Genomic DNA, 23,248 nt, shown 5'->3' on the forward strand with positions numbered 1-23,248 from the left:
AGTGTGGGAAAGGGTGCCTGGGAGGAGCTAATGTCTTGTCTCTTCCCAGGCAAGAAGGGGACTATGGACTTAAGATTTACCCCGGGAAGGCAAGAGAATTAAGGTACTGCTACTTAAATGCAGAAGGGTGTCAGGGTCTCCGGGAAGGGGTGGAAACATGAGACCACATGATACTGAAAATCCTTCTCTTGTTCTCTCTCGTTTCTCTCACTGCATTTATCACCATGTGCTATTACTTATTATATGCTGCCATTTGAGACAGGAAGCTGTTTTCACCACCAAAATGAAGCCCCATGTGGCAGAGAGAAGTCAGTTCTGACTCCACCTTGAAACTGTTCCACTTGCTTTCTGTTGCTTTTGTTATTACAGTCATACATAGGGGCCTGCCTCAGAGAATTCTTCCACTCTGCCTGTTAAGCTAAAGTGCCTTTGTACATAACCCTGTCCACCTGGAGATGGCAGAAAGAAAGAAATTAACGCATTTCCCTGAGACTTGTCATTCTAGAAGATATTTCCAAGATTAATGGCCTTTATTTTACGTTGTCTCCTCACCCCTCCCCCATCTCGGATCCATGAAAGAACCTGGCATCCAGACCCCTACAAGACGGGTTACTTTGAGACATCCGTCTGCCCTCTTCTCAGTCAGCCAGCTTAAAGTCAGACTCCTGGCCTCATTTACTCCTCTCCCAGATTCACTGCCTATCCTGCCTGGATCGGAGCGAGCTTAGACTCAGTAACACCAGGCAATTTCCAATGTGAATAGTGCCCACGTCAACCCCTGGTTGAAAGAATAGGGGCCACTGACTCGCTGCTCACTCAGCGCCCTGCCCTGTGCCCGCGCTTTTATACCCTCGTGCAAGAGACTCATAACCCATCCCTGCTAAGCAGAAAAGAAGTCACCTTCATTCTGGCTACGAGGAGCCTGAGACCTGGGAGCTTCAGTGACCTGAAGGGTCCCTGTGGCCAGAGGGAGAGGAGCAGGGCGCCAAGCTGGATCTGTGAGGCTCCAGAGGCAGGGGCGGGGAGGCCGCAGCCGCAGCCAGAGTGCGGGGACAAGCGCGGCACCGCGAAGCCAAGGACACGGACTCGAGTTTGAGCAAACTCCGAGGAGGTGGCGATGGACGGGGAAGCCTGGCCTGCTGCAGTCCATGGGGTCGCAAAGACTCTGACACGCCTGAGCGGCTGAGCTGAACAATTGAACACGAGGGTTAAGGAAAAGACGTGCGTCCCGGCGCGCTCACCAGCTGGTATACTGTCCCCCAAGGGCAACTCCGGGGCGCCCACTCCCCTAGACCTCCACGGAGACCCGCCATCCACGCGCCGCCAGGTCCTTCAGGCGCTAACGAACGCGCGACGCTGGGGCCGTCTCCAGGTGGCAGAGCTTCCGGGCGTCCGCGTGTCCATCCGGGTCATGGGCGCCTAGGAGCCAATGAGCGGAAGCTCCGTGAGCCAAGGGGCGGGGCGAGGGCGGGACATCATGGCCGCCCCCAGTCCGCCGCGGCTAGGGCCTTGTGGGTGTTGCCCCAACCCAGAGCTCGGTCACCGGAGCCCCGCCCTCTGCCCTCACCCGCCGAGCCTTCGTCCGGTCCGGGCAGCTCTGGGAGGCGGCGGCCAGAGAGGGAGCCATGGGGACGGTGCACGCCCGGGTAAGAGGCCCAGCGACCCGCGCGGCTGCGTGACCTCGGGGCGGGCGCCGCGGGGAGACGCGCTCGCGGCTGCGCCCAGGGCTGCCCGGGTAGAAAGAGGTCGGCGGGGCCCGAAGGCCAGCGGGGAACGGTGCCGGGTGCGGGGTGGGGAGCCCCAGCGCTGCGCCGCCGCTGGCCGGGTGGAGGAGGCCGCACAGATGCCTCCACCCGCTGCGGCGGCTTCCGAGCAGGAAAGTCGATACCCAGAGGAGAGACCTGACTTGCCCAAGGTCACTTAGCAGTGGGGCCGGGAAAGGGTCCCGGGCTTTCCGCGATGTCCTGCAGCGGAGGAATAAATTCTTTCTGCCCTCAGTGGCGTCTGAGTTCCTTCAGTTCTGTGGCTTAGTCGTGTCCCCGACTCTTGCGACCCCGTGGACTGCAGCACGCCAGGCCTCCCTGTCCATCACCAACTCCGGGAGTTTGTTCAAATCCATGTGATCCAGTCGGTGATGCCATACAACCATCTCATCCTCTGTCGTCCGCTTCTCCTCCTGCCTTGACTCTTTCCCAGCATCAGGGTCTTTTCCAGTGAGTCGGCTCTTCGCATCAGGTGGCCAAAGTATTGGAGCTTCAGCTTCAGCATCTGTCCTTCCAATGAATATTCAGGACCGATTTCCTTTAGGATGGACTGGTTGGATCTCCTTGCAGTCCAAGGGACTCTCAAGAGTCTTCTCCAACACCACACTTCAAAAACATCAATTCTTCGTGGCTCAGCTTTCTTTATAGTCCAACTCTAACATCCATCCATGACCACTGGAAAAACCAGAGCTTTGACTAGATGGACCTTTGTTGGCAAAGTAATGTCTCTGCTTTTTTGCTTTTTCCAGTCTCTCTCTGGCTTAGCCACTGCTGGGGTCTTGCTAGGCTTTCCTAGAGTAGGAAGCATCTTCTGAAGTCTTCCAACCCAGGCTCAGGAGTCCTCCTGTCTCCAGGGACATGCAAAGAGGGAACCCAGCTGAGTGGAGGCAGTTGGGCTGTTGGGAGAATTGAAACACACAATGCATGTAAATGCACTTGTTTGTGCGCGGTGCGCTAGTTAGACTGCCCAACTGCTCTCCTTCATCGCAATCTTAACTGAGGCCCAGAGAAGGAATATCTGTCCAAGACCTTACTGTTTAAGCCTCAGAATGTTCTGAAACTGAATATTCTGAACCATCTGCATTTCCTGAGTCCCAGCCCACAGCACAACTTTTTCTCCTGTGTAGGTTGTTTCCGTTGCACTGCTCAGAAGTTTTCAGGAGTTTTCCTGAAAGAATTCAGCACAAATGTCCCAGCATGGTGTCTGGAATTGAACTTTACTTCTCTTTGCCAGATAGTTCCTTCAGACAAAACGCTATTTGGACCCTGCTCTTGGGCGTAGTTCTCCTCTTTCATCACTTGCAATAGCTGACAAAACGGGCCAGTCTTTTGGAAGTGAAGTGAAGCTTCCTCATTCGTTTCTGACTCTTTGTGACCCCATGGACTGTATAGTCCATGGAATTCTCTAGGCCACAATACTGGAGTGGGTAGCCTTTCCCTTCTCCAGGGGATCTTCCCAACCCAGGGATCGAACCCAGGTCTCCCACATTGCAGGTGGGTCCTTTACCAGCTGAGCCACAAGGGAGGCCCATGGTTTTTTGGAACTCAGTTCAAATCATTTTCTGCATAAACCTTGTCTCCCCTCCATTCCTCATTGTGGATGTGCTCCCGACCTCCTCGATTGATATTTCTATTCTGTGCCCTGTTTTAGCTCTGCATTTTTCACTTAACTTTTTAGATTCTTAGTTAGATGACAATAGGAACCACATCTTATTGCCTTGGATCCCTTGTAGCATCTTGGCAAAGTAAGCATTTGTTCGTTTATTCAGCTCGTGTTTACTGATGGTCAGCTGTGTGCTGCCTGGCACTGTTCCAGGTGCTCGGAGTAGAGAAACAAAAAGACTTGGCTTTTATCGAGCTCCTTTGACACTGAAACTGCCACTCCTTTGTTGAATATATTGACAAAAAATAATTTCAGTTCTTTAATTTCACTAGCCAGTGTTTGAATTTTTTGGTCAGAACTCACAGTAAGAAAACTTGCCATATTTGCTATCTAGTATCCTCATGCACATGTGAAACAAAAGTTTTCTGAATCAGGACTTCCCCTGGCCATCCAGTGGTTGGGATGCTGTTTCCACTGTGGGGCGGGGTGCGGGGTGGGGGGCGGTGCAGGAAAGGTGCAATCCCTGGTTGGGGAGCTAAGATCCCACACATTTTGTGGCAAGACCAAAAAATTTAAAAAAAAAGGAATAACAAAGTTTTCTGAAACAGTATTTACCATTGATATCTATTATTTTTTCTGGTATTTTCTGTCTCATTCTAGTGTATATCACTTTAAAGACGGTGTTCATAACTCATTAAATTTATTTCATGTTCTATTTCTTCCGTTAGCACTGCCTTGCCCAGTGCTTGGCATGTGGTACTTGGTAAAGTTTGTTGACTCACAGTAGACATCTGCTTAAGGGTTAGAGGCTAGATCCAAATATTTATTTTAATTCATTTCACTGAATGCTTAGCCAGACACTGCAGTGTAAATTCTGTGAAGGTGAGACTCTTGCAAGTGCTTGTCACATAGTGAATGGATATTTGGTGAATGAATGAATCTCTATTGGTGAAGCAGTTAATTTAGGACATCAAGCTTTGGTGCAGTTGGTGAGACTGTAAAGACACCATCTGGTGAACTTAAAAGTCTAAATTTCGGATTTAAGACTGCAAATGGATGTGGCAAGTCTTTGGTGAAGTCTGTTCTAGGCTTCGAGAGTTTAGGAACCATAAGGGGATTTTTTTTAGCATAATGGCACATGAACTTTATGTCCAGACAAAATCTGTTTGTCAAGCATTCGGATTAAGAACAATGAATATGTATTTATGTTCCTGCTGCTGCTGCTGCTGCTGCTGCGTCACTTCAGTCGTGTCCGACTCTGTGTGACCCCATAGACAGAAGCCCACCAGGGTCCCCCGTCCCCGGGATTCTCCAGGCAAGAACACTGGAGTGGGTTGCCATTTCCTTCTCCAATGTGTGAAAGTGAAAAGAGAAAGTGAAGTCGCTCAGTCGTGTCCGACCCCTAGCGACCCCACGGACTGCAGCCAACAAGGCTCCTCCATCCATGGGATTTTCTAGGCAAGAGTACTGGAGTGGCTCGCCATTGCCTTCTCCCATTTATGTTCCTAACTATAGTATATACTCTGCATATAGGATTTGCTCATCTGTAATACACTTTTTAGCACTATGTAAACGTAAATACAGAAGCATGTTCATGAAAGGTTGCATTAAAAAGTTACTATTTTAGGAACTTCCCTGACAGTCCAGTGGTTAAGACTTCACCTTCCAATGTAGGATGTTTGTCTGATCCCTGGTCAGAAAGCTAAGATCCCACATGCCTTGTAGCCAAAAAACCAACAAACATAAACCAGAAGCAATGTTGTAACAGACTCAATAAAGCCTTTAAAAATGGTCCTCATTAAAAAAAGTTTAAAAAGTTACTATTTTGATTTGTTCGCATGCTTGAGAAATACAGTAATGATCCCCTGTTTTAAATATTTACACAGCAAAAATGAAAGGATAATTATGTGAAATAAATTCTATTTCTTTGCCCAACGCCATCTTCCCTTTTCACTCATGTAAATAATCCACGTCAATCCCTGAGGAAAGGACCGAGTCTGTCTTATTCACGGCTGCCTTCCCTGCCCTTAAGCAGACAGTAGACTCAGATATTTATTAAATGTGAGAACAAAAGAAAAAATCATTCACTCACCCATTCCATAAATGAGTATTTCTGATCTAGCCAGGCAGGTAAAGATAAAAAGGAGTACCTGCCACGGTAAACTTCTGCCGAGGGGCATCCCTGTGAAGAAGGGGCGGGTTCTCGCTGCAGAAGCAGGGACGGCTTGCAGAGGAGATGACCCCGAGGGTGGATCTATCAGCTCATCTCTGGGGAGGAGGCTAGTCATCCTGGGCGGAGAGGACCAGGTGCGCCCAGACAGGAGTGCGAGCGTTGCGTGTGGTCGGGTCGAGTCTGGAGTAGCAGAAGGGGGCTGCATAGTGGAGCTCCTCCGCGCCCTGCTGAGGAGCCCAGCTGCACTCTGTCCCTGGGGGCGCTTTTAAGGACCAGTCCTTTCTGGCCAGGATGGGCAAGCGGCCATGGTACTGTCAGGTCAGTACCTTTCCAGAGGACCAGGGCCATGATGAAGGGTGTGCTGACAGGCCATTGGACATTCCAGGGAAAAGGTGAGACCGGTCCAGAGTCCCACTTGCTGCACACTCCGCAGGCGGCAGACTGCGCACTTCAGAAGTGCTTCTCTATGGAGAGCTGGTGGGGGAAGGAAGCAGCCGATTATTGGGACCATAGTTCTCCCCAGACAGTCACCTGGTGCCACTCGAGTGTCTGGGAATCCCCGTGGTTAAGCAGTCACGTTGTTGTTCAGTTGCTCAGTCGTGTCTGATTCTTTGTGACTCCTTGAAGTGAAGTGAAGTTGCTCAGTCGTATGCAACTCTGCCACCCGGTGGACTGAAGCCCAACCGGCTCATCCATCCATAGGATTTTCCAGGCAAGAATACTGGAGTGGGTTGCCATTGCCTTCTCCAGATCTTCCCTACCCAGGGATTGAACCTGGGTCTCCCGCATTGTATTGGCTCCTGCTTTACCATGTGACCCCGTGGACTGAAGCAATTATGTTTGTGAAGTGAGTAAAGTCGCATAGTCATGTCGGACTCTCTGCGACCCCATGGACTCTAGCCCACCAGGCTCCTCTGTCCATGGGATTTTCCAGGTAGAGTACTGGACTGGGTTGCCATTTCCTTCTCCAGATTATGTATGTAAGAAATATACAATATTATATGTTTTTTGTTTCGCATACTGTTATCATATTTCCATAATTACTACCGTGGAATGCCTCCTCAGCAGATGCTTGAACGCTTTTGAGGCAGTGTCACTTGAGACTGAAGGACCGCTCTCTGGCATATGCGCTCCCCTTGGCGTGTGAGTGAGGCTTTCTGAACCGAAACAAATCTATCACAGTCTGGAGAAGTATCTTTTAGTGATTTGGTTTGTTAATGTAACTATCCTAGATTGTATATAGTTTGGTTAAAAAAAATTAGGACGCTTTCTGTAACAGGAAAGCAATTTTTATTTTTTTTTGTCTTCACATGAATCTCAGGAGTACAGAAGTAAGTTCATGGAACAGTCATTGTAGTTTGTGCCTGACCTTTTGTTGATTAATTTTCACCTCTGTTTTCTGTGATAACAATACTCTGGACCGCAGGGTCACTGTCAGCCGGAGGCTCGTAAGTTGCCAGCTGCTTCCACTCTCTGCTCCCCACCCCGCCGCCACCAGCACCGGAAGGAGCTGTGGGCCTGAGTTTTCTGGAGCGCCATCTAAAGACAAAAACGAAAAGCTTCTGGCTTTTTAATGGGAGTTCATTTATCTGTGGTTCCCCCCACTCCCTTTCAGAGTTTGGAGCCTCTTCCAGCCAGTGGACCTGATTTCGGAGCATTAGGAGAAGAAGCTGAATTTGTTGAAGTTGAACCTGAAGCTAAGCAGGAAATTCTTGAGAACAAGGATGTGCGTATCCCGTGGAGGGCGAGGGCTCCATACCATTGTTGTTAGAAGCACTCGCTTCCACAGGCCGCTGGAAAAACAGACAGGGATTAAACCTCGTTGACACCTTTATCAAAGAAGAGTTTGCAGCCAGCTACATTTTAGAAAGACTGGACACTGAGAGAAATAGCTTCTGGTTTTAGAGGAATAGTTTTTCCTTGGTGATTCTTTAAGTGGGAAGGGTAAACAAACACATTTTTGTATTTATGTTACAAAAAAGCCCTTAAGTATTTCAAAGAGAAACTCAAGTGGTGGTAAAGTTTAAACTTTGTTCTCTCCTCTCAGAAAAAAAGTCTTTGGGTTTTGAATGAAACTTTTTCCAAACTTTGTTGCCTTTGAAATTAAATAGAAATGTAAACACATTTTCATTAGTTCTTTTTTCTGTTTTAAATTTACTTAGTTTTAATTGGAGGATAATTGCCGTACCCTGCTGTGTTGGTTCCTGCCATACATCAGCCTGAATCAGCCACAGGAGCACACATGTCGCTTCCCTCTCGAGCCTCCCTCCCACCTTCCTCCCTTTCACTAGTTCTTTGATTTCAATTGTAGTATAGTGTTCTGGTCACCTGTAAGTCACGCAGGCCCTGACACTCCGTGATACGCCTGCTTGATTTCTCTGTTACTCACTACCATCTACTCTACTATGTACATTGCCTGTTCCTCGCCCCTTTAGAATATAACCTCCGTAGAGTCAGAAATTTTTAAGTTTTGCTTGCTGATATATTCTCAGTATTCAGTATGATACTTGGTTCATGGGTGATCTGTGCATTTTTATTGAATGAGTGAGTGAAGTAAGCACTTATAGACAAGGGCAACGCTCTGAACTGGCGTTTATCATGCTATATTGAAAGACCTCCGGCAGAATACTCAGTTATTAAACCAGGTCACAGTTGGCATCATCCGGAGGCCTGTGCTCAGGGGCCATGTGGGGAAGGAGGTCCAGAGGATCTCTGCACCCTGCCTGGCTTTAGGACTGACCTGGCCCTTGGTCATCTGGCTGTAGAGACCTTGTAAGTCTCGTTCACAGGAAGTACAGACCTAGTCAGTTCAAGGGACCAGTTGTTTTGAAAAGGCATGGAATTAAGAAACGTGGATCATTAAATTAAAAAAAAAACAGTCTTTGAAACTCATTTTAGGTGTCTGTCCTTAGCCGTGGTGCCTGATCTTGTGCCCCATTTTGTTCTCAACAATCTTGTGTCCCCTCATCATGTTCAGGTGGTGGTTCAACACGTTCATTTTGATGGACTTGGAAGGACTAAGGACGACATCATCATGTGTGAAATTAGAGATGTTTTTAAGGCTAAAAACCTTATTGAGGCAAGTATCCCCCTCTGCGTGGCCTTCTTCCCATCCCCTTCCAAAGACCCCGTGGAGCTCTGCTCGCATAGCGGGTACCCCGCCCCCACTGATGAGCTCGCCTCCAACCAGGAAGGGGGCTGAACCCCTTCCGTTCCCAGAAGCCCCCCACAAACTGACATGCTCTCGCTTCCACCCTGACCCCAGACGGGGTTCCACCGTCTTGCCCAGGGCCGCCGCCCCCCGTGTCCCTTGCAGCCGTCCGGCTTTGCTGCGGAGCTGCTGGTGGGGGCTGTTGGCCCTGCCGGCACACCCCTGGTGCTCGGCGCACTTGCCCTTCAGGGCCCTCCTTGGCCGTGGCGGGGGCTCTCCCCTGCCGCCCGCGCCCGCCGACGCCTCAGGCCCTTTCTCGTTTCCGCACCTGCATCTTGCCCAGCTTGCACCGCCCTCCCCTCTGTGGCTTCCTTCTGTCTGTCTGCTCTCGGAGCCACACTTAGGTACCTGGCAGAGTCGCCAGCAGCTTCTTCGTGACCACGTCCGGCTGGCTCCAGTCCCCATTTTATGTGATCTCTAAGTAGTGTTGAGCCATTCCCACTTTTAAAAATAGAGTATTTTTTTTTTTAAGATTAATATTCTTCTCAGGGAATCATCAACTTCTCACGAATGCTAAGCGGCCAGCCTGGTCTCCCAGCCACCATTTATGTCTCTGTTTTTATCTTTTACAGGTTATGAGGAAATCTCACGAAGCACGTGAAAAGTTGCTGCGTCTAGGAATATTTCGACAAGTGGATGTTTTGATCGATACGTGTCAGGGTACGCATCCTGGTTCCAACTTCTCTCTGATTCACCTTTCCATCTGTCCCTTAGGATCACAGACACTATTTACGTGTCCAGGCAGAGAGCACGTGCATCCTCAAGGAATTCACTGGGTCTTCATGTCAGGCCGAGGGAGGTCAAGTGATTTTGAAGATGCTGCTTGCTGAGCCCCGATGGGACCAGGGTTCTGAAAAGGAGAGAGCCAGGCTTTTTCGGGATAGCCCACCCCAGCGGGTGTCCAAATGAACTCTTGGTAGATTCCACCTAAATGTGTGTTAAGAAGAGGAGGCAAGCGGGAGTCAGATTTCACTTTTGAGTATCTGTTCACTTTCTCGATTGGTATGATACTGGGCAGCTGTCTTACCTTGGTGTTTATTCTTTAGTTAATGAGTCCCTACCGTGGGAGGAGACCGTGGCAGACGAGACATGGTGTCTTTCCGAAGAAGCTTCTGGTCAAGTGGAACAGGGTTGGGGACAGAGAAGTGAGGACAGTTCAGCTGATAGGTGGTGCTGTATGGGGGCGGGGCGCTGGAGGAGCAGACTTAGTCTGTTGGTCAGCAGAAGCAAAGTGCATCCGAGAAGACTTCCTGGAAGAGGTGACGCAGATGCTGTGACCTAAAAGATGTGTGTGAGTGTGTTTGGGGAGCAGGGCTGATGAGGAATGTTCTGGGGAGAGAGAATAGGCCCAGTGGCCAGAGAGAAAGGGTCACTGGTTGGACACCAGGTCTCCAGAGCCAGAAGGCAGTCGTGGGAATGAGTGATGCAAGACGAGGCAGGAGAAGGGTCAGGAGACAGATCGTGACGGACTCCATGTGTGGTGGTTCACTCCATTCCGATGTCCCCCGAAAAATACACATTTGGAATGAATCAGAGAAGAAGTGAACTCTTGGGGATTGAGTGAAAGATAATTTTGAGAAGATGAAAATGAACCAGTATATGAACGTGCTTGCAAAAGTATAAAATGCTGTGTAAACGAAAGATGTTTCTATTACCTGGGATACAGGTTGATCTGTGACTAACAGAGGCTCCCTGGTCTCTCGCCGCCAGTGGGACAGGTGTGTGACAGTGGCCCTTGCCAATGCTCCGGAGTGCTTGCTGGTGGCGAATCCTGTGGGTGATATTTAGATTTAGCGTTCTCCTGGCTTTTGTGAATGTGATGTGTATGTGGTCAGCTGGTTCACTTCTGTCTGTGGTTCTCCACCTGGCTGCCTTTAGAATTACCCAGGAGCTTTTAAGAAAGAGTGTGGACATCATCCATTTGTCAGAGGTCTAGAATGTGCAGTGCAAAAGTGAACCTTGGCACAGGCCACAGCTGAGTTAACAGGGGCATCTCTCTGTTGGCTCATCAGTTGTAACAAACACAGCCCACAGTGCAGCGTGTGGATGGGGGAGGGGGTGTGGGTAGAGGGGGCTTATGGGAAATACCTGTACTTTCTACTCAGTTTTTCTATAAACCTAGAACTGCTTCTCTGAACAATAAATTCTGCTAATTAAAAAAGTGGTGCCAAGGCTTTACCCTGGACCAGCTGAATCTGAGAGTTTGGGAGTCCCTGCCTGGGTGTCCGTGGGTCTGACAGCTCCCAGAGGCCGTGGGTGTCCAGCCAGGGTCGCAGGATCAACCTTGGCCTTTCTGGCACTCAGGGTCCTGCCCCCCAGGACCCTCAGTGGGTGAGTGGCAGCTGCACTAAACTCAGGTCCCATGCTGCCAGCTTGGGAAGGATAGCACCATCCGCGTCCTACATCCGGGTCGAGCTGTTGCTTCTCCGTCAGGGTTACTCCAGTCCCTCTCACTCGAATTCCACGTTTTAACGTCCATTGAACTGAGGCCGCCCCGGCATTTCCAAGGAGCTCACTTGTGGGGGAACAAGTAGCGTAAGCAAGTAACGCGGATGACATGTGTTTACGCGATGCTGCTGCTGCTGCTGCTTGTCACTCCTTTCAGCAAAGCCTGACCTCGCTGTCTTCCACCGCAGAAACCAGACCCGTGTGTCGGGATGTGATGGGGTCTTCACGCACGTTCTTGGGCTTTAAACCAGAGCCTGTGTGTTCCAAAGGAGGTTGTAAAATCAGCGGAGGCTTCAGTTTGCGTTCTGTCATTTCTCACAGCGGGACAGAAAATAAAGCTGCACACTCGAGCTGCCTTAATTGTTTCATCTTTCTCACTTCCTAGGTGATGATGCACTTCCCAATGGGTTGGACGTTACCTTTGAAGTAACTGAGTTAAGGAGGTTAACGGGCAGTTACAACACCATGGTCGGGAACAATGAAGGCAGTATGGTAAGACACGGCTTTCCCTTCCTGAGGGTGGGACTTGCCATAGTGAACTTTTAATTTCTTTTAAAATATTTATTTATTTGCCTGTTCTGGGTCATGGCTGTGGCGTGAGGGATCTTTAGTTGCAGCATGTGGGATCTGCTTGCCTCACCAGGCCCCCTGCATGGCAAGTGTGGAGTCTCAGTCACCAGGGAAGTCCCCAGTTGTGAACTATGCTCTAAAAACTGATGGTAATTCCAAAACTTTTCCAAGACCTTTAGTCTTTATTTGTAAGTTGTCCTGTGGTTCTCATTAATCTTCCTAGAGTTGATTATAACACACTTTGTTATGAAGATGGATTGTTTGAGAACGAGGTGTCGATAACCCATGTTCACATTAATAGTTTCTTGTTCAAATTCTCCTGAACTCCAAGCCCACAGAGTTAGTTTCTCTGAGCTTCACAGTCAGCGGGTTTAGCCTATCCCTAAAATTTATCAGGCATGTGCCCTCAGTAGAGGCAGGTTTTAAAGAAGAAAAGCAACTACAGCTGAAAGGCGGACCCTAGTGTCCCATGGATGGAGGAGCCTGGTAGGCTGCAGTCCATGGGGTCGCTAAGAGTCGGACATGACTGACTGACTTCACTTTCACTTTTTGCTTTCATGCATTGGAGAAGGCAATGGCAACCCAGTCCAGTGTTCTTGCCTGGAGAATCCCAGGGACGGGGAGCCTGGTGGGCTGCCATCTGTGGGGTCACACAGAGTCGGACACGACTGAAGTGACTTAGCAGCAGCAGCAGTGTACATCTTTATTCTGTTTCTGTGAGCGTCCCTCAGCTCATATAGTCTTCCCTAAGCGTTATCATTCCTCCCATCTAAACCCCTGCTATTTTTTTTTTTTTGTATGATTCCATTTTTTTCCTCAAACTTTTTAGTTTGCGTTGGGGTATAGCTGATAAACAATGCTGTGATAGTTTCAGGTGGACAGCAAAGGGACTCAGCCATACGTATACATGTATCCACTCTCCCCCAAACTCTCCTCCCATCCAGGCTACCGCAAGACATTGAGCAGAGTTCCCTGTGCAGGTCCTTATTGGTTATCCATTTTAAATACAGCTGTATGTACGTGTCCATCCCAAACTCGCTCACTATGCTTCCTCCCTTCCTTCCCTACTAGTAATCATAAGTTCGTTCTCTAAGTCCGTGAGAGATACATATATATAATAGAATGTTACTCAGCCATTAAAAAGAGTGAAATAATGCCTTTTGCAGCAACATGGATGGACCTAGAGATTGTCATGCCGAGTGAAATAAGTCAGGGAAGGGGAAATATCATACGATGCCTCTTGTAAGTGGACTCTAAAAAGAAATGACACAGATGAACTTACTTACAAAACCTCTGCTGTTTTTCTTTTCCCCCCAGGTCCTTGGCCTCAAACTCCCTAATCTTCTAGGCCGGGCAGAAAAGGTGACGTTCCAGTTTTCCTATGGAACAAAAGAGACTTCGTATGGCCTGTCCTTCTTCAAACCACAGCCCGGGAACTTCGAAAGAAAGTAGGAAGCCCAGCGGATCGTTGTGTTCAGTGGCCTGGTTTAGGGGTTAAGATAGCTGTAGTGGAAGTTTCTGAAAAGAAACTTTGCAGAATCAGCCGACACTTCTGTCGCGTCACCACATGCGTAGATTTCCTTGTGCAGATGAGCCCCGAAGCGTAATTGTGACTGTTGATTTAGGTGGTGTACCAGGTATAATCGCCGTCCCAGCATTTAAAGCTCTGTCTGCTTGTCTCCTAGTTTCTCCGTAAACTTATACAAAGTCACGGGACAGTTCCCTTGGAGCTCGCTCCGGGAGACAGACCGAGGCGTGTCAGCGGAGTATAGCGTGAGTGGCTTTCACGTCCTTCCCTTTGTGTGCCTAAGTGGAACCTGAGCGCCTGTCAACTGATTCCCAGACTTGGCCGAGGGGGCAGGTCCTGGCGCGCAGCCACACGCGGGCTGAAGCTTGGAGCTGGGGGCCCCGTCGCTGGGGTCACCCTCTGCTCCCTGTCCTGCCAGCTGCCTCCTGGGTGGGTGGGCCCCTCCGCACTCGCCAAGTGCCCATTGCCAGGGCCAGAGAGGGTGGCCAACCTCCACGGTAGCAGATACTCTGACCCGGTCACATCTCTTTCCTGCCCCTGACGTCCTGGGACACCGTCTGTTTGTCCTTCCTCGTGCATGCTCAGATTGATCGCTCCTGACAGCCAGTTAAGGTCACATCAGGATACTGGACGCTTTCATCATTGGTTTATAGCGTGTTCACTTCCGGCGGGATGCATTGCACGGGATTACTGTCGTTTGACTGTTTTTCAGTTTTCCGATGGACCCTGCTCTTCTTCACCTTCCTTTCTAGCTTGTCCCCTTCCTCCCTCCGGGTGTAGGCTTTAGTTTAATGAGGAAAGACTTGAGGCATGTGCTGTGTAAAAGCAGTTCCCCGCATGCGGTCTTCAGCCGCTTGTGCTTCTCCTGCACTTTCATGGCCCTGCGTGCCCTGCTGGGTGAGCGTCTCCAGGGAGGGACCCAGGAAGCTATTGTGGCATGCCCCCCCAACCCAGTACCTCAAACTCATCACACACTTGTGACCCCGTCTCCCTGCTCTTCTCTGGGGGCTGAGGCGGCTTACGTGGGTCACCCTTCCTGGCTTCAGAAAACCAGGTGGGGTGTGTGTCCTGTGATCTTTCGGATGGAAAAAAAACCAGGTGGTTATAAAGTTCCCTGCAGCGTCAGATCAGCGACCCCCGTCTTCTGGCTCAGAGCACAGCCCTGCTGCTCAAGCAGTTTTTCCCTCTGATGACAACCCTGGCTTTCTCCCCCACCCCTCCCCAACCTGCCTCCATTCCCTCCTTCCCCAGCTTGCCGTGTCTTCTTCTCTTCCCATCCCACTGTTTCACAGAGAGTCTTAGTTTCTAATTGGTTAATGATCTAATGATGCCTCCTCCCACGACTCGGGACTCTGCATCCGCACAGCTCGACGACTGACGGTTTCCGTGTTCGCTCACAGTTTCCCACCTGGAAGACGAGCCACACAGTCAAGTGGGAGGGCGTCTGGCGGGAACTGGGCTGCCTCTCCAGGGTCGCATCCTTCGCTGTCCGGAAGGAGAGCGGGCACTCGCTGAAGTCGTCTCTTTCGGTAAGGGCTTCACTTCTGCCATTGGCGTGTACCTGCCCTGATGCAGCCAGGCTGTATGCTTTGGGAGAACGGCATTTACCTACATCAGGAGGGACCGGGAGGCATGACAGTTGGGGCAGCTAGAACGGTGGCTAGGACTGGTCACTGTGAATATCTGGACACAGCCTCACATCCTTTGTTCCTAAGTAACATTGGAGGTGATGGAAATGGAGGGAATAAGGGCCCACCGTGGTGTCTTAGCTGGAAGCGGGCTGATCTGACATCCGTCAGGGCATCAAGCTCCCAGAGAAAACAGGGCTGGGGACGGGGTCGAAGTCATCCAGCCAGCAGACGTGACCTGTCTCCCTGCCTCTGTTGGGTCCTCACGGAAGGGAGGTTCTCATGAAGGTGAAGCCACCTAAGGGGGTGCTCGGCACAGTGCCTGGTGAGCAGCCAGTGCTCAGGGACTGTCTGGTGTCAGTCCATATTGAAGTCCAGACACCCCCGTCCTTACCCCTTCCAGCACTCGATGGTCATCGACTCTCGGAACTCCTCCATCTTGCCGAGAAAAGGTGCTTTGCTGAAGGTGAACCAGGTAAGTGTTCCCTCAGAGGTAAGTGTGGCCTCTGCAGGCTCCTGGGGGACTGGGGTGTCCCTTGGGGGCAGTCATGTTGTTAATACTTGCAGCTTCCTTTAGCTGTAAAGGTCACTCTGGAATGGCTTGCGAGGGCATCCATCCGTCTCAGGGTTCCTAGCCCTGGATTTGCTCCCTGCAGCGCAGACTCTGCGTTCACGGAGTTCGAGTCAGGATGAGGTGCCGGCCTCTGATGTGTCACTTCACAGGCCAGGAGCCAAGTCGTGACTTGGTGGGACTGGTCTCCTTGGTGGTCCTTGCTGAGCACCTGAGCCCGGGGTTGTAACCCTGACAGTGGCAGGGCCCAGCTGGTGACCTCGGGGAGAAGCCAGCTGGGGAGGGGGCTCCAACCCTCTTGTCTGCCCGCCCTCAGTGTCAGAGGAGCAGCTGGGAATCCAGCCTTCATCTGCTGCTGCTAAGTCACGTCAGTCGTGTCCGACTCTGTGTGACCCCGTAGATGCAGCCTACCAGGCTCCTCTGTCCCTGGGATTCTCCAGGCAAGAACACTGGAGTGGGTCACCATTTCTTTCTCCAATGAATGTATGCATGCTAAGTCGCTTCAGTCGTGTCCGACTCTGTGTGACCCTATGGACAGCAGCCCACCAGGCTCCTCTGTCCACGGGATTCTCTAGGCAAGAGTACTGGAGTGGGTTGCCATTTCCTTCTCTCATTTTCATATGAAAATGTGCGAAATTGTGAAAAGCGGGCTAATACTCTTTTTCTGATTGGGCCAAACAAGTCATGTCATCCTCCATTACTGTTCAGTCGCTAAGTCGTGCCTGACTCTTTGCGACCCCATGGACTGCAGCCCTCCAGACTCCTCTGTCCATGGAATTTCCTAGGCAAGAATACTGGAATAGGTTACCATTTCCTACTCCAAGGGGTTTTCCCAACCCAGGGATTGAACCTGCATCTCCTGCATCGGCAGGCGGGTTCTCTACAGCTGAGCCACCGTACCGTCCTTAGCAAGCTCTGTAGTGAACGTCGATGTTGCCAGTGTTTTCGCGGCACACATAAGGAGTGACCTTCTCTCGGGTACTGTGTGTGCTGATGGTGCCTCTGTCAGGCCCCGGACACCGTCCCGGACGACGAGGAAGCAGCCTCTGGGACACAGAAGTGGTCTGTGGCCTTTCTAAAAGTACAGACCGGCAGCCTGCAGTACGAGTGCAGTGACCCTGCAGTCAGACTGCGGGCTGCATCCCACCTGAGGGTCCTCCCCAACAGGAGCTGGCCGGCTACACCGGAGGGGACGTCAGCTTCTTAAAAGAGGATTTTGAGCTTCAGTTGAATAAGCAGCTCGTCCTTGACACGGTGAGTATCTCGCCAGCAGCTTGTCACCTGCGTTTCGGAATCTGACTAGATCCCAGTTACTGAATATCTAAAGCACGGAAAAAGAAATGAGAACAGTCGTGCTTGAAGCTCAAGCGCGTCATCTCTTAAATGTGGCCAGAATTGAGGCTGCTCTGGGGAGGAGCGATGATTAGCTCCTTTAAAACTCACCTGTCAGTCATTTCACGCGGAAGAGCCCCTTCCCCATTCATCATCATCTTAGGGCTGTCAAGAAGCGTGTCCGGAGGACAAGTGTGCCGCTGTCTCTGCCTCCTGACGTTGCGTCCCTCGGAATTCTGCGTCTCCACCTCACTTTGCTGGGTCTCTGGGGCTCTGGGCTTCTCCAGGAATCCCTGCTTTTAAATGCGGGTAAATGCTTTTAACCCGCTTTGGTTTGGTTCCTGCTGAGGAGCAAGTGACCAGACTCTGCCCGAGGCAGTGGCGCCCCAGGCCGGGACACAGTGTGCCCGCCGTCCACTCTTCCTAGTGCCCGGGTGGCTGGGGACAGCTCTTCATACCCCACTGCTGCCTTAGACCCCGGGGGCGAGGCGCGGGTTCTGATGAAACAGTACACGCGTCTGACTGTGACACCGTTTATCACTGCTTCCGATCGCTGCTGGACTCCGTGCCCTTGGAATTCGGCCCCTGCCTTTCCTTTGTCTCTGCTTCTCCGGAGGCTGCCAGGGCTGGTTTCTTGATCAGTTCAGCGAGCTCTCTCCAGTCCCCTCCTGTGCCCACTCCATGGCACACCATCAGCCCTCCTTGGCTCCGTCAGGCCTTCTCCTTCCACGTCCCCTTTCTTCCTCAGCCTCCTTTCCCTTCGTCCAGCCCTCGCCTCTCCACCCATCCATCCATCTGCTTGCCCATCTATCCTCCCACCTGTCCATCCATCCGTTCATACATCCCTCCCTTCTCAGACTGGCTGGCTGCCAGGCACTGTCTGGCACCAGGAACACCCCAGTAAAAAAGCAGTTCGTGCTCTTACACGCTAGTGAAGGGGGAGTCCCACAGCAGCAAGGTGTGTGTGTAATCCGGCAGGTGGTGATAAGAGATGTGAAGAACAGGACAGCAGACTAAAGGGGTAGGAGGTGGCCACGGGGGTGCCACCTTGCCGTCGTTGGTCAGAGGGGGTCGTCTTTGATGAGCCCCTCCATCCTCAGTGGTGTCTTCCCCCCCCCCAGCCCGTCCAGGGACAGCCATGTGAGGTGCATAAAGCAGCTTGTTTTTTTTTACGGGCCATGGGATTTCAGTGGGGTGAGCAGGGAGTGAGGACAGGAGGGAACCAGGGGGTGGGCTTGTCGTCCTGCTGGCGTTGAAGAATTGAGGTGCCTGGTGCTGGCGGGAGTGGGTGGAGAGGCCTAGGTGTGGGGGCACCCGGGGCTCCTGTGGTCACTGAGCTCAGTGGGACACGCAGCACAGTGGGCCTGTGTCGGGGGAGGGAGTCAGTGCTCCTTGTCGCCCCCCCACCCACTTAGGTCGTGACCGTCGGGGGGCGGGGGCGGGGAGGACAGTCTGCCGGGAGCGCCTTGTCCGAGGGGCGGCCGCCTCACTGCGCGCCAGGCTCCAGCCCCTCGCCCTGTTCTGCAGCAATCTGTCCCGTTGTTGGGCAAAGACGGATTTCTCAGAATAGAACGTGCGCTTGGCCCTCTCTGCCCACTCTGCCCCAGTTTTCATCTGTGATTCTTCCTACAGAAGCTTCTAAAAAAGAGCCCTCTGGGCAGCTTTGAAGGACGTGGACTTTGCACATCCAAGAGGACAAGTAGGGCAGAAGCCTGTGTGGGGCGCTCGGGAGATGTGGGGGCGCGTGATGACGGCCGGGGTCAGGAGCCCAGAGGGCCCACTGTGGTCTCAGGCATCGCCGGGCCAGTTCTGGGCGGGGATGACATGGTGTGAAGGTAGGATCCCCGCGGGACCATTCACCGCCCGGACCCTGACCTGTCAGACGAAGGCGCCGTCCCCGAGGGCTGGGTTGGACGTGTGTGTCTCTGCATTTCTTTTTTTCGTTCGTTTGTTTATCTGATTATTTTTGGCCATGCTGTGTCTTCGTTGCTCTGCAGGCTTTTCTCTGGTCGGGGTGCAAGAGTTTCTCATTGCAGCGGCTTCTCTTTGCTGAACACAGGCTCTAGGGCTCCCATCACTGCGGCTCCTGGGCCCTAGAGCACAGACTCAGTAGTTGGGGTGCACAGGCTTAGTTGCTCTGCGGCACCTGGGGTCTTCCCAGATCGGGGATCAAACCTGTGTCTCTAGCATCGGCAAGCAGACTTGTTACCAGGGAGCCACCAGCAAAGCCCTGCATTTCTTACTTGTAGCAGCACCATACCTGCTCCCTCCCTGTCCTGAGATGCCGGGTGCCCTCAGGACATGAGGCCAAGGCACAGAGGCCTGGTTGGGGCCTGGTCCCCCTCCCCCATCCAGCTGTGGCTTGGCCCACTGGGCTTGGCTTCTCGAAAGGCAGGGGAATGCCCGGTGTTGGAGCCAGGCCCTGCTGAGGGTTTGGGCTTCTTTTTTTTGCTTATATCTCGCATGTCTTGAAATTTGAAGTTGCGAGTTACACAGATATCCTCAGAACGCTTCAAGCTGTGGTTCTTCCTTTGCCCGAACCAGGTGTTCCCCTCCTACAGACTTCATGCCCTAACCCAGAGCTCTGTACTGGACATGCAGGCCGCGACCAGACCTCAGTGCATTTTCTGTCTGCTGATACTCATTGGAAGGAAAGAAATGCTGGAAGAAAACGGTTGTTTGTTTCTATTTCAATAGGTTTTTTCAGCATCTCTCTGGGGTGGAATGTTGGTACCCATGGGTGATAAACCATCAAGCATTGCTGATAGGTGAGTAAAGAGTCAGACACGACTGAGCAACTGAACTGAAATAATAATAAATGAATGGGTGGTTTGCAAGTGGCTTCCTTTGGATCTTTCTGGTTGGTTTCTTACCAAAGAAGTTTATTTAGGAGAGCAGTTATTTCACATTTTAATTTAGTTTTTATGTTTAAGCTAATTTCAAAATACCCTGTATAGCTTTATGCTAATTTTTAAAAAACAAGAAGGATGCAAAAATGTATGCAAAATATAGTGTGTCACCAATTCAATACAGATGTGTACATAAATTTGTATGTATGTACTCCCACACAAATACACATTCACAAAAAATAGACTAACAGGAAGTACCTTTGACCCTGAACTAACGTTGAGTTTGATCACGGGGTCCACCTACAGGTGGGTATTCTTCAGCAGCAAACACTGCGGCACTCCACGGCCAAGAGCTGGTTCAGTCTGTGGCTGTGGCGGAAGCTCAGGCGCCAAGGACTGACTACAGGTTATATTTGGATTAACCTCTGAGTTGTTCAGGTGAAAGTCGCTTAGTGGTGTCTGACTCTTTGCAACCCCATGGACTGTAGCCTACCAGCCTCCCCTGTCCATGGGATTTCACAGGCAAGAATACTGGAGTGGGTTGAAATTTCCTTCTCCAGGGGGATCTTACTGACCCAGGGACTGAACCTGGGTCTCCTGCATTGCAGGCAGATTCTTTACTGTCAGAGCCACTAGGGAAGCCCATGGGTTGTTCAAGGATTCACTGTAATCCCAAATGTTAACCCTGCTTGTCAATGACAGGATTGGTTTATGACATTCTTAAATGTTTGTCTGTGTTTCTATAACATACACGGGGCTTCCCTGGTAGCTCTGTGGTAAAGAATCTGCCTGCCAATGCAGGAGATGCAGGTTCGATCCCTGGATCGGGATGACCCACTTGAGAAAGAAATGGCAGCCTGCTCCAGTACTCTTGCCTGGGAAATCCCATAGACAGAGGAGCCTGGCAGGCTACAGTCCATCGGGGTTGCAAAAAGTCGGACAGGACTGAGTGACTAAATGATAACCCGTATGAACTGCTTTCTTTCATACTCCAACAGTTTGTAATACAATGAAGTGTCTCCCCGCCCCCAAAGCTTGGACTTTGATGGCGTTCTGCATCCTCGCGTGCATCTCCCTCGTCCTGAGACGCGCGGGGCGTGGGCCAGCCAGAAGCGGGTGTGCGCCCTCTGCCCTTGCGGTGTGTGCCGGTGACTTCCTCTGACAGCTCGCCCTTCTTCCAGGTTCTACCTCGGCGGACCCACAAGCGTGCGGGGCTTCAGCATGCACAGCGTCGGGCCACAGAGCGAAGGTCTGTCCTTCCCCAAAGTATACCACGTTGAAAAAAATTGAAGCTACATTTACATCTGATTTCTGAACCATGTATTTGTTTAAATTACCAAAACGATAGATACTGGTGTTTCACCAGCGGAACTGACGCCTAGCATCCATCACCCAGCAGGTTTGGAAAGGTGTTTATTTGTTGAGGAAATGATAAAAAATGAGAAAGTCTAGCTAAGCAGAAGAGACACAAGCGTGACCTGTGATCCCGTTGCCTCAGGCTGTGAGCGTCATGTGGTTTAAACACACATGTCCACACACACGTTTTCTTTTGTTTACATACTTGTGTTCTCACCTATTTCTCCCACCACGCCCTCAATAACAGTATATGAAAAGATGTTTATAGGAATAAGTATCATTTTTTTATGGCTGCTTATTTTATCTCATTGACAAATTACAATTTTTTAAAGCAGTGTATTTTATTAAAAATTTTTTTTAAAAAAATGCACATAGTAAAAGTAAACAATAAACATGCATTTTTATAAAAAGACTTAGAAAAAATACAGCTAAACATTAGTTATGGTTTTATCTGGGTGATGGGACTGATGAATGATATTTTAGTAAGTTTTTTAAAGTGTGTTTCTGCACTTTCCAAATTTTTCACACGTTTACGTTAAGCTTATTTGTCTGCTGAGATACAGTTTCCAATATTACATAAATTTCAGTTGTGTAGCGTAGTGATTCATAAAATGTCGCCTCTATACCGGGTGTAATGGACTTTATTTCTGAGAGTAGTTTAGGTTTAACAGAAAAATTGGGCACCAGGTGCAGAGCTCACCGTACGTGCCCGTAGGACCCTCTATCACTGGCATCCTGTGTTAGTTTGGACGGTTGTCACAGCTGATGAGCCAGCCGTGATATGCTGCTGCGGCTGCTGAATCGCTCGGTTTTGTCCCTCTCTGTGCGACCCCATGGACTGTAGCCCACCAGCTCCTCTGTCCGTGGGACTCTCCAGGCAGGAATACCGGAGCGGGTTGCCACTTCCTCCTCCAGGTACTGACATGTCACTACCAACTAAGCTCCATGGTTCCGTGGGCATCCCCTGTCTGTGCTGTGATGGGTCCGGGTTTTGACGGATGGCAGCGTGTATCTGCTGTTGGGGTGCCTTGCAGCCTGGTTCCCCCCGAAGGTTCACCTCGCTCCCCCTGTCCGTTCCTCCCTCCCTGCCTCCCCGTCAGTTCCCGATGGCCACTCACCGTTACTCCCTCCCTGCCTCCTCCTCCGTTCCCGAAGGCCATTGGCCTTCACTACCTCCATGGTTTTGCCTTTTCCCGAATGTCATGCAGTTGGAGTCGTATAGTACGTGTGCTTTGCAGACTGGCTTTTGTGATGAAGCAGTACGCGTTACAGGTTCCTCTTTGTCTTTTGTTTCTTCTTTTGGTCATTGTATTTATTAAATTTTTGCTTACGTGTGTGTGTGTATCTTGGAGTATAGTTGATTTATAGTATTATTAGTTTCAGGTGTCCAATATAGTGGTTCAGTCCCCTGTGTGTTTTCATAGCTTGATTGCGCAAATCTTTTTATCACCAGATGATACTCCCCCCACCGTATGGCTGTTCCACAGGGCGTTTTATTCATTCACCTGTTGAAGGACATCTTACTTGCAGGACATCCAATTTTTCACAATTACAAGTAAAGCTGATAGACATATCTGTGTGCAATTTTTTTTAATCTGGACGTAAGATTTTTCAGCTCATTTGGGTAAAGACCAAGGAGTGTAATTGCTGGATTGTATGGTAAAATTATGTTTAGCTTTGAAAGAAAATGCCAGACTGTCCACCAAAATAGTGATACCATTTTGCATTCCCACCAGCAATGACGCAGAAAGATAAAAGCCTTATCATTTTTAATGGCTGCATATTTCACGTTCTTGCCATACTGTGACATTTCTAATCCAAATCCCAAGTGTTAGACATTTAGACTGTTTTCTTTTAAATAACTATGTGTCAGTGAATAACCTAACTCAAATCTTTGTGCTTATCTGTAAGCTTTACTCTATCATATAAAGTTCTAGGTTGGAATTGCTAGATCAATGGATTTTGAGTTTCCTCAAGGGTTTATATTGTGCTCAAGAAAGCTTGTCTCAATCATAGTGTGTCTAGCAGAGTGTGAGCATTCCTGCTTCTGGGACTCTCTCCAGTCCTTGACATTTAATTAGAGAATTGCCACGTGTTATGAAAAACATCATTTAGATAGGACACGTTGTTACATTATAAAATAGTCTATCCAGATTTTCTTAACTTTTTTTAAACATCTTCGTTTTTCCTATTTTATATTATTAAAAATAATGATC

General features: G+C 50.2%; 1 protein-coding gene across 1 annotated transcript in view; it reads left to right on the plus strand.

The window, feature by feature from the left end:
- Positions 1-1,477: 1,477 nt before the first annotated feature.
- SAMM50 (SAMM50 sorting and assembly machinery component) overlaps positions 1,478-23,248 on the plus strand; it is a 31,310-nt gene continuing 9,539 nt past the window's right edge. The window contains exons 1-12 of the mRNA XM_055394512.2: positions 1,478-1,646; positions 7,155-7,265; positions 8,517-8,618; positions 9,323-9,410; positions 11,584-11,690; positions 13,086-13,216; positions 13,454-13,541; positions 14,697-14,825; positions 15,328-15,399; positions 16,663-16,749; positions 19,525-19,595; positions 20,858-20,925. Coding sequence (XP_055250487.1) covers positions 1,626-1,646; positions 7,155-7,265; positions 8,517-8,618; positions 9,323-9,410; positions 11,584-11,690; positions 13,086-13,216; positions 13,454-13,541; positions 14,697-14,825; positions 15,328-15,399; positions 16,663-16,749; positions 19,525-19,595; positions 20,858-20,925 — 1,075 coding nt within the window. The 5' untranslated portion in view covers positions 1,478-1,625. The remainder of the gene's footprint in view (positions 1,647-7,154; positions 7,266-8,516; positions 8,619-9,322; positions 9,411-11,583; positions 11,691-13,085; positions 13,217-13,453; positions 13,542-14,696; positions 14,826-15,327; positions 15,400-16,662; positions 16,750-19,524; positions 19,596-20,857; positions 20,926-23,248) is intronic.

The sequence above is a fragment of the Moschus berezovskii genome, chromosome 6, assembly GCF_049115385.1.
Source record: "Moschus berezovskii isolate FMDL1 chromosome 6, NW_MosBer_1.0, whole genome shotgun sequence".
Lineage (NCBI taxonomy): Eukaryota > Metazoa > Chordata > Mammalia > Artiodactyla > Moschidae > Moschus > Moschus berezovskii.